Below are 15,239 nucleotides of genomic sequence, written 5' to 3' on the forward strand. Positions count from 1 at the left end.
ATTTTGAAGATGATCATCAACATGGCAATGCAGTTTTCCAAACCATTAGGAGAATGTTATGGATCAACTCTGGAACGTGCAGTCTGCCTAATCCGCTTACATCCTCCAACATGGATTTAAAATTCACAGACTCCAAACGCCAAATTCTGCTACAGTGAACTGCATCCAAGATTATAACTGGCCTATTTGATCTGTTGCCAGTAGCACAGGTTACTCTGCACTTTTTATTTACTAATATTTTTCAAACAGATTGCAGTCATACCAATAAAGATGTGCTTTCTATGGCCACAATCCTGCTCCCTAAAAAGTACCCATGACATGGAACACCTTCAAAAACAAGTCAGACGCAGTTTGGGTAAGTTAAGGAGATGCTGTGAGGGATCCTTGATGGGACTGCAGTAACTTGTATGCTCCACAGTCCTCAGTCCCCTCTAGAGGGAGTCCACTAGCTGCTCTAAGGAGTGGAGAACACTGTCCAGGACACTGCACAATCCTTTGACCTCATTCTGCCTTTGTTTCTGCCTTTGTTTCTTTGACTTCTCCTCTGAAGGAGCTGCATGATTTTGGGGAAGGGGTATCATTATCACGTTTGGATTTCTTCAGAAGTTACATACCAGTAAGCCTTTTGCATTAACCTCGTCCTTATTTGGCCTCAAACAGGCAGCTTTACTATCACTAAGACAAGTAGATCTAACAATATGTGGATTGAAACAATGACCTGTTCACTAAGAACCACACTCAGACGCCACTTTGAGAAAATTTTAAGGCTCAACTTCTGAAGGATTCATTCCAGAGCTGCATGTGTCACAATAGTCAGAAAAGGTCATCCTTTGAAAGCTGAGCTGAACATAAGTACACCCCATCATGGCAAGAGAAAGTGATCTTCCCTGTACTGAAAAGATTTGTTAGCGCCGCCACTTAAAATCTGAAAAATCAGACCTTAATCTAAGCACAAACTTCATGCGGTCAGACTCTGCTGCCTTCTCTGCTCATGCTGGAATGGAGGGAGTTAGGTTAGAAGGACTCAAAAATAAGCTTTTTTTTTCAAAGCAGAAGTGCGTGTGTTTCCCTGATGCAGCACAAAAAGAGATGAATGACCACGCCTGACTGCTCAATGCAATACTTTGTTTACATATTTGACATCTCAGTTAAAATAGTTGTATATGTCCTTTTTTATTAAGATACACAGATACCTAGTACTGAAAGAAAATACTTGCAGTAGAAAGAAGACATTAAAAGATTCTTCAAGAATTGGACTCCTTTTCTTTTCTTGTTAGCAAGTAAGAACATTTTACAAGCCAGCGGAAAAAAAAAAATCTCAAATCAGCGCAGGGAGTGCAACAGCAGTTTGAGAATCACTACTTAAATCAACAATTCCTATCCTTACTCTATGTACAAAGTAATCCATTACTTCTCTATAGCATTACCAGACTACTTAACTTCCTATGCTGGCCAATAAAAACTACAGTCAAGGCTCCTCCTCATTTTCCCTCATTCATCTTTTATTTAGGGAACGGTGGCCTTAGAGTGTCTGTTCTTCTCCTTATGCCATTTGCTATGGAGGATATAACTTGTGGAAGGAAATAAAAAGGTGCTTTACTTTCCCCTATAGGTGCATAAGGCAAGCAATGACCTAGCCCTACATATGCTATATATTACAAAGCCGTTATGCTTGCTCTAAGTGTCTCTCTTTTTTTTTTTCTTTTTTTTCTGTTTTTTTTAACACCATATGGTACTATTTATCTTTGTGGGTACAAATAAAAATAAAGACTTCTTGAAACCACATTTGATTTATTCCTGACCACTGTAAAATCAGTAATAGAATACACTGTCAAACCACTGGCATGGAATGTGAATAATGTCTATCCTGCATTCTGACTTCCCTCTCTCTCACACAAACACACACACGCAACTACATTAAAGAATGTGAGGCAAGACGAAAGAGTCATGCTGAAGTTAGGATTCACTGTACGCAGCCATTGCAAACACCAACTACCCAAGCAAGTTCTTTTTTTTCTGTTTTTTTTAACACCATATGGTACTATTTATCTTTGTGGGTACAAATAAAAATAAAGACTTCTTGAAACCACATTTGATTTATTCCTGACCACTGTAAAATCAGTAATAGAATACACTGTCAAACCACTGGCATGGAATGTGAATAATGTCTATCCTGCATTCTGACTTCCCTCTCTCTCACACAAACACACACACGCAACTACATTAAAGAATGTGAGGCAAGACGAAAGAGTCATGCTGAAGTTAGGATTCACTGTACGCAGCCATTGCAAACACCAACTACCCAAGCAAGGTTCACAAATTCAGTTGTTCTAATAGAAGGTCTCAAGGCATTGACAATGATGGGCCAGAGGACAACGAAAGCTAGAAACATCCTAGAGGACAAAAAACATACTGTTCCAAAAAGCCAAAGAAGTGAATTAGTATTTTGACACAAGGTACTGCAATGGCTGGCCAATTGCAGGACTACTGAGGTTACTAGCAGCTACTATCCAAAAGAATGAGGGAGTGGGGGAACAAAAGCACCAAAAAATGTACTTAAAGCAAGGTGCTGACTCTTCCAGCGTTTACCAGTCAGAAAGTGTTTTCAGAATTAGACCCTGAACTATTAAGGTTCTTCATCAAGGTAGCAAATTACTCATGAATCCACAATATTTTAAAGCTTTGTAGCTGAATATTCATATTATCCCAAAGTGCTTAGATCGCTTCAAACGGGCACATGGGAAATTTGTGATGCTCAATTTGTGGTTAGTTACTAATGTGGCAACATTTTGCATTAATGAAACTCCTGATGTGCATTAATTACTGTACTGGCTTGTAACACATTTTTGTGCCTATTAGTTTGCTAATATGTAGAATAAAAATAATCATGTATGACTTGTGTGAGTAAGGAAGTGTAAGCCGCAGCTCATTTGAATTTAGAAAAAACAGACTATATTAAGAAACCATGCAGTTTCTCACCAGTGTCTCTCGTGCATGAGAAGATGCCATTAACAAAACGCATCAGCACATCTGAGTTCCTGGAAATGAACTTACCTTGGAGTCCCTAGAAATCGCTGTGATCTCAGTTGTTCAGCCACATACAAAGACGCTGCTGTTGCCAGTAGTTCTCTTCTTTCAAGATCTGTCAACTTGTGTCCTAGTTTTCAAAAAGCAGTTAAAAAAAAAATCAGATACCAGAGACCAACACAGACACAAAAAGTAACAACTACCAGCGAAGACACTGTTCAGTCCTTACACGTGAAACCTACATTTTTTTTCCCCTAAATTAAGATGAGGCTCAGCATAGCAGACGCTCTGAGTTTGAGAGTTTAAATTGCATGTTTTCATACAGATCAGCCCTACTGCTAACACTGGTATCTCTGTTAAAAACAATTTGACAACTGAAAGAAAAAAAACTGAATGATGCTGCAGCATCTTGTTTTCGTTACTGAAATGTCACTAGTTGACATATTGTGCCTCATGCTGGTAAGGAATCCATCTGTACATTAGAACTTACTCAAAATATACAGCATTCTTTCTCAGTACTTTACCTTGCAAAGGCTACAGATCTTTCAGGCAAAACAATATAAACCCCAGAAATAAACATGGATAAAACTACTTGTCAGCCCTGGGTCATTTAGTGCCATTTGTGTAATCGTTTGTTTGTGATAACGGAGTCAGTCATGTTCGGCACTTCATAAGCAGAAAATGGCTCGAAGTAGCCTACAGTCTGAAGGCAGGCAAGCTAATAAAGGTTTGGACAAAAAGGTGGAAACCAGGGCGATTGGAAGCAGGTTTTCTCCCAACCTGGTCTTGTTCCAGAAAGTGAAGTTAATTAGAAATTCAATTGTCCATTCAGCAGCCTAAAAGACAGAGCACAGTGACAGAACTTTGCCTGTCAGAACCTTTAGGTCAGAAACGTAACAACACAGATTTGGTGTGAGAAGCTGGGCAAAAGAGGTGGCCAAGACTGGTGTCACCAGAGAAGCAGAACAGTCAAAACTGATGTGAGAGGGAGCAAAAGGACAAGTAAAGCAGTCGGTCCATAAGGCAGTGGCAGGAAGTTAAAGTTGACGCAGAAGAGGACAAGAAGTGCAAAGATGAATTGTCATGGAGAAAAAGAGGCAAACTTTATCCTCAGGAGAGAGATTTTGCACAGATGAAAGCAAGGGTGTTTCAAAAGCCAGAGGAGAGGAAAAGGCAATAAATAACGTTAAAAAGAAAGACAAAGGTAAGACTGAAAGATTTAGCCGAATGCAGTTACAACAGAGCTCTCAAAAAGTGCTTTATGCAGCTGCTGTCTGCCTCAGCAGACCTTCATGCGTACGTATTGCAGCAAGTGCCATCATCCACAGCAAGTAGTACAGATTCACAAGAAGGGATAGGAGAAGAGGTGGGGAAGGGGTTCAGAAGGCTGTATCTCCCTGAGCAACTCTGCCCAGTGGGGCACATTTGCTTCCAGTCCTGCAGCAGAGAAACAGTTACACAGTTCCCTTCTACACCTCCACTTTCCCATCGCCTCAGCACTACTGCATGTAATGTTAACTCACATTCACTGGTACCAGTCACTAGCGAGTGAGAATTTCTGTCAGTAGTATAAGACAAGACTAACACAATCCTCAGGAAAACCCAGAATGGAGACCTCTGAAAAGGTCTGGAGCAGACTTTACAGTAACAAGTGCACAGTTTCAAAACAGGATGTCTTCTGCACAGGACCCATCCTTCCACTGGGCACATTAATTATGGATAGGTAAAGAGGCTGCTTAGAGTCCACCTCAGCAATGCAATTCATGCCACGGTGATGGAAACACACTCATTACAGTTCCAGCTAACAGTACAAAGCAGCTGTCACAGGCCAAAAAAATGTAAATTTAAAAATAACAAAAGCCAGCAAATCTGCATCAATTTATTTTTAATTTAGTCCATATTAACATATTCTGGCTAAAGATTACTGCAACTTCCTTCACTCGGTGTTTATTATTTTTTATCTGCCTTGAAATGGAAACTGTCTTTACTTTAACAAATGTATGCAGAAATACAAATGTTGAAAGGTTGAGGAACTGGCTTGAGAAACAAACTTGATCTTTCCTCTGCCAGTTACTAGAAAAACTGATTGCAAAGTGAAAGCCAAAAAATGCTGAACTTTTCTACTATTTGTGTATATATACAAACACATATACAGGTATATATAAGCCTTATATAATTATACAATGCAATAACATCAACTATCCGGCTCTGAAATGTGCCAATTTTCCAGCTGTTTACACACAGTGAAGAAGCTCTGAGATTATTTTTCCAAAACGCTGTATTTAAAATCGGTAATTTGTTTACATGTCTCAGCTAAAGATACATCAGAAAATCCATCCTAAAACCTTCGCTTGACAGTCACCCTGCCTAACACCCATGACAAGTCCATGTGACCAAAACTGCATGTTCCCACCTGCTCCAACACACACTGGTACTATCAACGCATATAAAGGAACAAGGTAAAACTAGAAAGATCCCAATTTGAAGGTTTTATTGCATGACCTTCATCTTGGAAGAAATCAATAACTGCTTTTGCACTTGCTGTGCTGCAAAAACTATTTCTCCCTGTATCTTCAATAAAAATCAAACTCCAAACAGTGAACAAAGGTCAATAATTTGAAACAGGTTAACAACTGATCAAGAGTTACATTCACCTCTTCATCATCACAAACATGAAAAAACTGTTTATCCACTTTCTCTGTTTGTCACTATTTGCAACAGTTGTAGCACAGACGTGGCAAGCAGAAAACCACTCATGACTGTAGTAACCAACGTGGGCAATTTGCATTTATTTTCCTAAGTCTCGGAGATAATATAAACCGTTAACAAGAACATACCAAAATTAGGTTTTGGTCTTTGGCAATAAAGATACAATCCTACCACAGAATATCCTTAGCATAACTTTGGAGGCATACCTCAGAAGCTTGATTAAAGGCTGCTTCCTAAGGATGGCAATTTACCTTTATTATACAAGACAGACTGCCTTAGTTCTCTGAACTCCAGCCCCATTTCCCTTGCCTTCTGCTCTTGCTCTGCTGCTACGCTCAGCAGAATTTTAAGCAGTTTTAAAGTTAAACTTTCAATTACGTTACTGTATTTGGAAATATATGAATGCACCAGATAGCAATACCTTTGTTTCATTTCCAGTCTTATTTTACCTTACAAGCTACCCCTCAGGATTTCAACTGGATGTCTTGACGTATAAGTTAATATTCACCATCAATAAAGATATAACACCACAGCCTTTCACGTTCACCATGCAGAAGATCGATCTGAAAAGTAACAAAGCTACCTCTGGGGCATTTGTCCAGGCACTGCCTTGACAGAGAGTGAAACGAACAAGGAGCAAAGGTTGCCCAGCTTCCAACATCGGAAGTTCTGTCATTGCTCTTCCCTACCCTCTTCACTGCAGACTCCTGGGCTATACAGAGATTTCACCTCCGCCATAAAATGTAAATCAGCTCCCAAATCTCTCTGCTTAACCTGGGATATACTTCTGCATTCTCACTATCATCACTGAACTGAACTATATAAGGTGAACATAAAACAGGATTAATGGCTATAAAATTAAGTCACAACTGAAGGAGTGGAAGCACGGTTGTTCCTATTATTTAAAACTAGATCGCACGCATCTATTACTACTAAATGACAGATCCCTGGTCAGAAGGAAGACAAGAAAAAAGTATTTCTCTCTCATTTCCCTGATGTTATGATTGCTTAAATCAATATTATCCCAGTATGCCCCAAGCTGAGTCAAAAAGGTTCATGCAATTACTTTACATAACGAACTTCAAATTAAATTACATAAAAGGTCATTTTTCCCATAAGAGTCTTATTTGCATTTTCTCCTAGAAATGTGTTTCCTACTATCAATTACAGGAAAAAAAAAACCAAACAAACAAGCCCTGGTTATGTGCCTGGGTCTGTTACTTAATACTTGAAAAGTGACTGTTTTCTGATTGGGAAGAATAAAAATTAAAAGTAAAATGGGTAAGATAGAAAGTACAATGCATAATTCAGATCCATACCAATGCAGGCAATGTTTATATCATTCCTACGTTCTGTTTCAGCTTGAGTTTTTCCCAATGGATTTTGAAGTTGACCATTACAGGTGGCACGTATACCAAGTAGGCTGAGGCAGAAAACAAAGTTGCATGTTCTTAGAGGTTTTAATTTCTTCTGAAGTCCAGCAGAGCTTTGCTCCACCCAGATGGTCATGGGAAAAGACAGACAATATTGTCTGCGTATGCAAGCTCAAACCGTTCAGAATAGTGAAGATGTCTCTCAGAGAGCTTGTGATCACTTATAAGATGGATGCTGTAGCATACAGAAAGGAAGCCTCTACTATTTTGAATTCTAAAGAGATTAGTAACAGACCAAGAAACATTTCTTGGCTTCACCTGTCAGAAAGAAGAAAGTCCAGTAAGCTGTTAAAGTCAATTTTTATAATCCAGTAGCTTCATAAAATAAAGACAAAGATTAGATTCCAGTGTGGAGACGATGAATGGAATTAACAGCAATCATCCTCTCCCTTCTAACAGTAACACAGCCAGGAGAAGCTGCATTCCCCCCTTCAACTAATAAGAAGTCTCCAGACTTAAATTTAAAAGTCATATCTACAGTCCCAATTCACCTAAAAAGCACTTCTGTTCATAACAGAATCATGGAATGACTGAGGTTGAAGGGACCTTGGGAGGTCTTTAGTTTATTCAGTGTGTCCCCCCCGTCCCCACTGAGCAATCTCAACAACAAATTCAGACCAGGCTGCTCAGAGGTTTGCGCAGTCAGGTCTTGAAAATCTCCAATTTATGCGTACCTCACTGAAGAGCTTGGCTCTTTCTTCTTGGGAACCCCCTCAGAGGTATGAGAAGGCTGCCATTAGGTCTACCCTAAGCTTTCTTGTTTCCAGGCTAAACAAGCCTGGTTTTCCCAGCCTCTCCTCACAGGTCCTCTGTTCCAACTCAACCACAACCCTGGTGGCTCTTTGCTAGACTTACAGAAGTTTATTGACATCTTTCTTATATGCGTGAGGGGGTTAAAACTGGACACAGTATTCCAGAGGTGGTTTAATAAGTGTCGAGTAAAGTGGAGTAATCAATCCCTTCAACCCATACAATTATAACAAACACAATGTAGCTAAAAGCCTTCACCTCATACACACTCTCTGGAGCCAATACACAATTGCAGGAGAGAGGTGCTTCCTCTTTCTTCCCTTCTGTATTAGAAATCAGTTAACATAAAGGATTGTCCATCAGAACTTCTGCTCTTCCTCTCTACCCAAATGAGGTAAACATGCTAGAAGAGGGGCAAGTAAAGGATTCTTTTTCCTTTTTCCCTGTGTTTTGGTATGGCTTTTGTGATAATCTCTTGGAAAATGCCTCATTTTTCATTTGCACAGGATGTCTCTCCCAAAGAGACTGACCAAGCATTTGAGATGTCATTTAATAACCAGGAAGAGTAGACCATTAAAAAAAAAACCAAACCTCAGTATTCAAACAGATATCCAGGAAAAGATGGATTAGCTGTGAAACAGACTGAACCACAAAGAATGATCCAATGGATAGGGTACTAACCTAAGGATCCTTGAGTTTAATTTGTGCTTTGTCAAGGACTCCTCTTAGATCTTTGTGAAAATAGAGATATTTTCTGTGCCTATAAAACAGGGATAATGATAGCATATTCCTTTCTCGCCAGGCAGGTTAGGAATTACAGAGGCATCCCAGGCTGCTTGGAAGCTGTAGAACAGCTCGTCTGACAATACTCTATCTAATAGTACGGGCTACTCCTGCATGCTTGGCAAATGTTTTTATCCTGTGAGCAAAGTGCTTGGAGGCCACTCTAAAACAGATGTATTTGTGTCATCTGACCTAATCAGTGTTGCCTCACCCACCCTCAGATCTGCACTCCCCCCAAAACACGCATGTGTGCTCAAGAGCAATAACCGACTCCAGCTGACCCACTGCCAACCGGTATTCTAGCCGTCCATCCCTCGTATAGACAACAAAAGGGTATGACAGCAGCTGTTTTCCCACACTAATCATACCCTGAGCAAGGTTAGTTTCAGCACTGTAATATTTTAAAATAACTTGCAATAAACAAACTGGTTTTGTTCATGAATGCTTATTTAAAGAAGGGAAGAAAAAGAGTTAAACCCTAATCATGAAAATTACTAAACATTCCCGTTCTAGATGTAATTTGAAGTGGGCATCACAGGTTAATGGAAAAGCTGCCAAGATATTTCTAATAATTAATTTTTTCCTAACTTACAGTAAAAGCCTTCTAATAAAGGACTTATAATGAAACCCTTGAAAAATGAGACTGGAAAACAAAGCATCTCTTATTTTACTCTTAAGTAAGACTACAGTTAATGTTTATATTTGAAGAAAAATGCACGTAAGAAATGGGGCAGTACTTCATGCAGTCACCAGAAAGAACACAGCTAACATTCATTACTTACCATCAATGTAGACCAACAGCGGCAATTGTGTAGTTTACAAAAGAAACACACTGGATTGTGCTCAAGCATAAATATAGTATGCATCTTCACTGAAATTTTTTTATTTCTTAAGTTTTCCAAATTTAAAACTCTTCTGGTATGGATTCCTACTGTTAACAACAGCACATATTTCTAGGTATTTCCAAATCCACTTTAGCTACACATTGCTCTAATTTTTCAGATTATCCCAGATCTTTTTTTACAGCTACATGTCTTTTATAAACAGCATTAAGATATATGAAGCTACTTAATTTTCAAATCCTCCTAACAAAGTTTACCCTGGGTATTTATATAAAAAAGTTAGTTGAAGTGAGTAGAGAACTTACATTGCGTAAGTTAATTTGCCTTTGTTTCTCTTGCTGAGCTTCTACCCGTCATCTGCCCGCCACCCTTGCTCGCCTTCAACAGTTCCCATTAGAGTCTTTGCATGTGCAGAAATATTTTTCAATAGGTACCTAAAAAACTATCCTCTAATTCAACTCACTGATTTTTTTTTTTTTTTTAAGCCAGAAGGGTCTGATCCAGAGCAAACTATAATCATTAAAAGGGCTCTCAATTACTTCAGTGAGCTTTGAATCAGTACTCTTGCCTTGAAATACAAATGCTGTGTAGTAATGATATCTGCATTTTTGATCATTAAGAAGGCTAATGTATGCTTGTATTTGATACATGGAAGGAGAAGAGCGAGACTTTTCATACAGCAGGAACAAAGTCTAGTCATTTAACGTCTGCCATTCATTAGTTTTATTATGAACTGTCACAATATCTCTTCTTGTGCCTTCTGGTGTCTAGAGCAAAAGCTTATCTTTAAGAATCTGTTAATACAATATTACTGTTTACCTCAGACTGCAACACTAATCAGCCATTTGCATCAGTGTGTATGTGCACACAAATACATGCATATACAGTTAAAGTCAGATGACCCCAAAACAAATTTCTTATCATCCTGCAATTTGTGGATCAACAAGTAATTAACTGATTATATACAGGTTAACATTACAATATAAAATATTAAAACAGGAATAAAAGAACAAAAGACAAGAGTACCTTTCCATAGTCAAAAATACAGAGCAAGGGGTCTCCTGGATCAGCAAAACCCATCCCAGCTTCTTACAAGTGACCAAAGGCCCCAACAGTCACATTATCACAAATAAGGGTAGAATGGTTTATGTTTTTATTGTTCCCAATTGTGTGTGAGATGAGGCTGCCTTTTCACAACATGGTGTAAACCTATCTAAGATCTTGTGTCATCGCCTTTCTCCTCCATTCCCTTCTCCCCATTCCTAGCCTGCCACTCACTTAGCACATCTGCTGAAGTTCACCAGGTTCCTTCATGAGCTAACCCAAGAACTCTCAAAAAACTACCCCAACAAAAGCAGCAACAATAAAAAAATGCAGTTTTATGGTGGGTTAGGGAACTGAATCCACTGAGGAAAAGGACTGAAAAGTCCCAGAATCATCAGAGAGACAGGACATGGGATTCTGTATTAAAGTGTCAGGGAAGGGAAGGGAGACAGACCAGCTAATCAACAGCACCGAGCCTTCAGAGCAAATGAGAGTACCCTCAAGTCTATGCTGGATGAAAGCCAGCCGAGTTACCTGAAGATTAGTTAAGTACACCTTACCAAAGAAGACAAAGGAACATTTGAGTTTCAACCATCACAAGCTTACTGCCACCCAAGGTGACCATCTCCTATTGCTTCGGTCGCAGTCAGGAGCCAGTAACAAGCTGGATGCATTAATCCCACTTGTAGGACTGTATTACATAGAGTTGCCAATTACACCATGATCTAAGGTAGTTCGGTGGATTAATATTCTTTGCACCAAACACAGAGTCCTGAGGTAAGAAAAATCTGTTCTGCTCCTTAATGAGACTAGAATTTGGCAAGGTGCCAGTCATGTCTGGTGACTGCCAATCTGGCAGTGTCATCTCCAAAGTGGGATAAGGATTCTGCCACAGTGGATTAATGATGAATGTGGGAGAAAGGAATCTCCATGGGATTCATAAAGGACCCATGAATGATGAGCTATAAACATTGTCTTTTTTTTTTTTTTTTTATTAAGGAAGAGGTTCTGCCTGATGAATGCCAGCTGAGATGTGAGGCCTGTATAGAAGGACTGAGTCTCTGACCACACAGGTCAAGAAACCATCTACAGCACATCGGCTGAGAGACAAGACAACCTTTTAAAATTTGATCCTTGTGAAAGGAAACCCATCTATTTGTTTACTTACATTTCTCTACCGACTGTTGTTATACATTTTTGCAACTGAGTTGTTTGGGATGTTGTAAAGAAACATTTGCATTTTTGTTTATATTAACCTAGGGTATGAGTTAATAATGTCAATGTGATGCCCATTACTATGTGTAACGAATATTAAGACCAGGTTACTGAAATACTCCGATAAAATGCCAGATCCTCCAGACAATGCTACAGTGAACAAAGGGTGCCAAAAGGCAATTCTAAAGATGCTGCACAAACTCACTGGAGAAGCAACAGTGTTGAGTAAAGAGAAATCTTATCTTCAGTTAACAGTAGGAGCACTGTCTGTGACGAAGCACAATAGCATGGTAGAGTTGAATTGATGTTTACTGTACATATTCCATATCACCTACAAATTGTTTTTCTTTACTTTGGAGGTCCTTCATTTACTATTTTGTCACTACAAGTATGTATTTCGCCTTCCTAAAAAGTAAAGAAAGTAACTGTTTCAATTATATTATGCATTATTTAAAAACTCTAATTGCGTGTATGCACAGATACACTTGAGGGAAAAAAAGTAAAGACTGATTGGGGAATGTATCAGTCTATAAATATAAAGGAATAATAATCAGAAACACCACCTCTCAAGAAATAAAGAAACATTCCCAAATGGAACAAACCTTTAAAACCATCAGGATAGACTTCAGGAAGGAATTTAGTGCTGATGTCTCCTTGAACAAAGCGTGGATGGATGATCACTTCTCGTAGTAAAGAAATATTGTGAGACACACCTGAAAACAAAAAAAATCAATACAAAATCAGGTAAACATATTAATCACAAATTACAGTAGGAAACAACTTGTAAAAATATGAGCTCTTATCTTTGTAGAATAAATATTTGTTCACAACTTAGAGACCATAGAACTGATGTAACCAATGCAGATATACCAGTTTTGTTCCGCTCCTGCCTCGATACCCTCCTTAAGCACTCAGTTTAATCAAGAAGTAAACCTTCCAAATTTTCTCCTCACCAAGCCTAATTCAAACACCTAGTTAAGTCAATGACAGCGAGCACAACCAAGAGACTTCTGGTTCAGTCCTAGCAGATGTAGGGAAGACCAGAGCCATCTCCTTGAAATGACAGATTAGTCGTGACCGTATCAGCCCAGTTCCAGTGAACCCTGGTCCACCTTGTCATCCTGCCACCTTATACACGCACACTCCTGTGGAAGATATGTGCTATATTGCACTCCAATCACAGTAATGAAAGATAGTAAAAAGTTTTATCACTTACATATAATTTTATAACATTTTTATCATTTGTAAGTCACAAGAGACTCCTGTGGAACTTACAGAACAAAGAAATCTATTGCTTGCTCCATATATACCTTAATCCAACCTTGCCTGGCCAATTCTTTTATTGAATGCCCCGTTCCCTCTTTAGCACCATTCCATGACCCTGCTAGTCATATACCACTCCCCCCCAAAAAAAATTTCTTTAATTAAAAAATTACTTATCATAAAGCCCTTATAGCCACTTTGTCCTTTAATTTCTTCGATTATACTTTTTTCTTTTTTTTTAATTTCTTCATCTCCTTTCATTCCACTTCTCAGCCTGTCTCATCTCTTTTTTCATATTTTTCTTTCCCTTCTTTTCCCCACTTTTTGTGCCAACAAAGAAAGACAACTTCTAAGAAATGCAATCTAAAGCTACACAGCTCAAAGGATGCTGCCAGTGTCAGTCCGGTACTTGCACACAAAACAGTAAGTCCTCTGCCCCTTCCTCACAGAAGAGTAAAAGATTAACTTGTTTTCCCTGAGAGGAAAGGAATAAACCATATCCCATTTCCAGCATAGGCTGGAAAAAAACATAATCAGGAGTAGATGTCAGCACATGATATGTACTCAGGACTAGTTGACACTGGAAAAAGATTGCCTAGAGAGATTCTGGAGTCAGTAAAAGTGTTTAAAAACAGGTTAAAGAAACACCTGTCAGGATGCAGACATAGTGGGTATACCTTAGTTCAGGCAGTGGGATTAGATGACTTTCTGAAATCCTTCAAGCTTTATTTTTCTTTGAATTTAACATGGCTGTGTAACTAAGTAACTTAATGCTAAACTGCACTTTGCCAGAAGTACTTGCAGTTTAGCACCGAATATGATGGTCATTAAAAGTCATTTCACTGAAATATTAAATACAAAGAAGTCTTTATAGGAGGTGAGAGAGGAAAGGAGGTGCAAAAAAAAAATCCCCGAGAAAAAAATCCCCAGATAATTTAAATTATCTTCTGCTTACTGCACTCCAAACAATTTTCAAAGAGAAGATACTTTCTCTTTTGAGAGTAGCACACAGGTCACCTCTGGAAAGGAAAGTTTAAGATTAGGCAGGTAAGAGAAAAACACCATATTTATCTCAACTCTCAATTTTGGAAAGAGACTGTAACAGAAAATTTGAGAAGTCACCTCAGTTCAATCCAAATATGACTACACAGAATAACACTGCCTCATAAAAATTAATGTTTCTTAAGAGAGCTGAAATAGACATGCAATTCAGAAGCATAAGCTGTAAGTGTTGGCTGCAGCTGTTGCATCCATTCCAGGTATGGATAAATGAGGAAGCTGCTATAGGAAAGAGGTTATCCAACCTCAGCTGTGTGGTGTGCACTTTCCCACCCTTCAGGAAATACAAAGTAATTCAAATTCTTTCCTCTCAGGGTCAGAGGGACAGGCAACTCCAAATCACATTGCATTTTCCAGGTCACATGAACTTTGGTGTTAGGTGCACACCATGAAGTATAAAATGCAGAGCACATCACAAACTAGTTTATCTTGTAAAAATTTGTCTGTGCATCTATCTCTTGTAAAGCACAAGATTCTGAACTTCAACTTTAGATGTGTTTACTTACAAATTATTAATGATTAATACAGCGATGACATGACTCTGAAAGTTATTTGCACACTTTTTCTAATAGCTCTAGTTTAAAATAACATGAATGAGAATTCATTGTAAACTCAGGTCTCTCAACTGTAAATTAAACTATTTGGATTTCTTCCCCTATCGAGATCTCAGAAAACCAAACACACTAGCAGTACAGCGACCGTGAATTGCTGTAGCTACAGAAGGAGATTCTTTTGCAGTCCTACTTCTTTTCCCTTTGTGTTTTTCCAGTTTAGAAGCATGAATAACATTCTTGTTGTTTTATATACAGACCAGTTCAAACAGTTTCAAAGCTTTTTTCCCCTACAGTCTGCTGCTGGTGTGAATTTTCAAGCTCTCTGTGTGGCCGTCACTGAAACCACTTTCAACACACGGAGTCAGACTCAGCCTCATTGAATCATGAAGTCATAGCTGTAAAGACTAGTTCACGAGCCATTAAGTAGCACATTACACAACCAGTTCAATGATGACAAGATAAAAATTTGACCATTTGATTAAAAGAGGATCAGCCTCCTTGCTGCCTGTGACCTAGATAGTCATTCATGGACCCTGATTTCATAAACACTGAATGAAACT

General features: G+C 38.7%; 1 protein-coding gene across 1 annotated transcript in view; it reads right to left on the reverse strand.

Moving 5' to 3' along the window:
- The window catches only part of PCCA (propionyl-CoA carboxylase alpha subunit), a 296,238-nt gene that overhangs the window by 137,542 nt on the left and 143,457 nt on the right, over window positions 1-15,239 (reverse strand). The window contains exons 17-18 of the mRNA XM_019474286.1: window positions 12,406-12,516; window positions 3,055-3,157 (exon numbers count right to left, since the gene is read on the reverse strand). Coding sequence (XP_019329831.1) covers window positions 3,055-3,157; window positions 12,406-12,516 — 214 coding nt within the window. The remainder of the gene's footprint in view (window positions 1-3,054; window positions 3,158-12,405; window positions 12,517-15,239) is intronic.

Source organism: Aptenodytes forsteri, unplaced genomic scaffold, assembly GCF_000699145.1.
Source record: "Aptenodytes forsteri isolate BGI_AS27 unplaced genomic scaffold, ASM69914v1 Scaffold123, whole genome shotgun sequence".
Lineage (NCBI taxonomy): Eukaryota > Metazoa > Chordata > Aves > Sphenisciformes > Spheniscidae > Aptenodytes > Aptenodytes forsteri.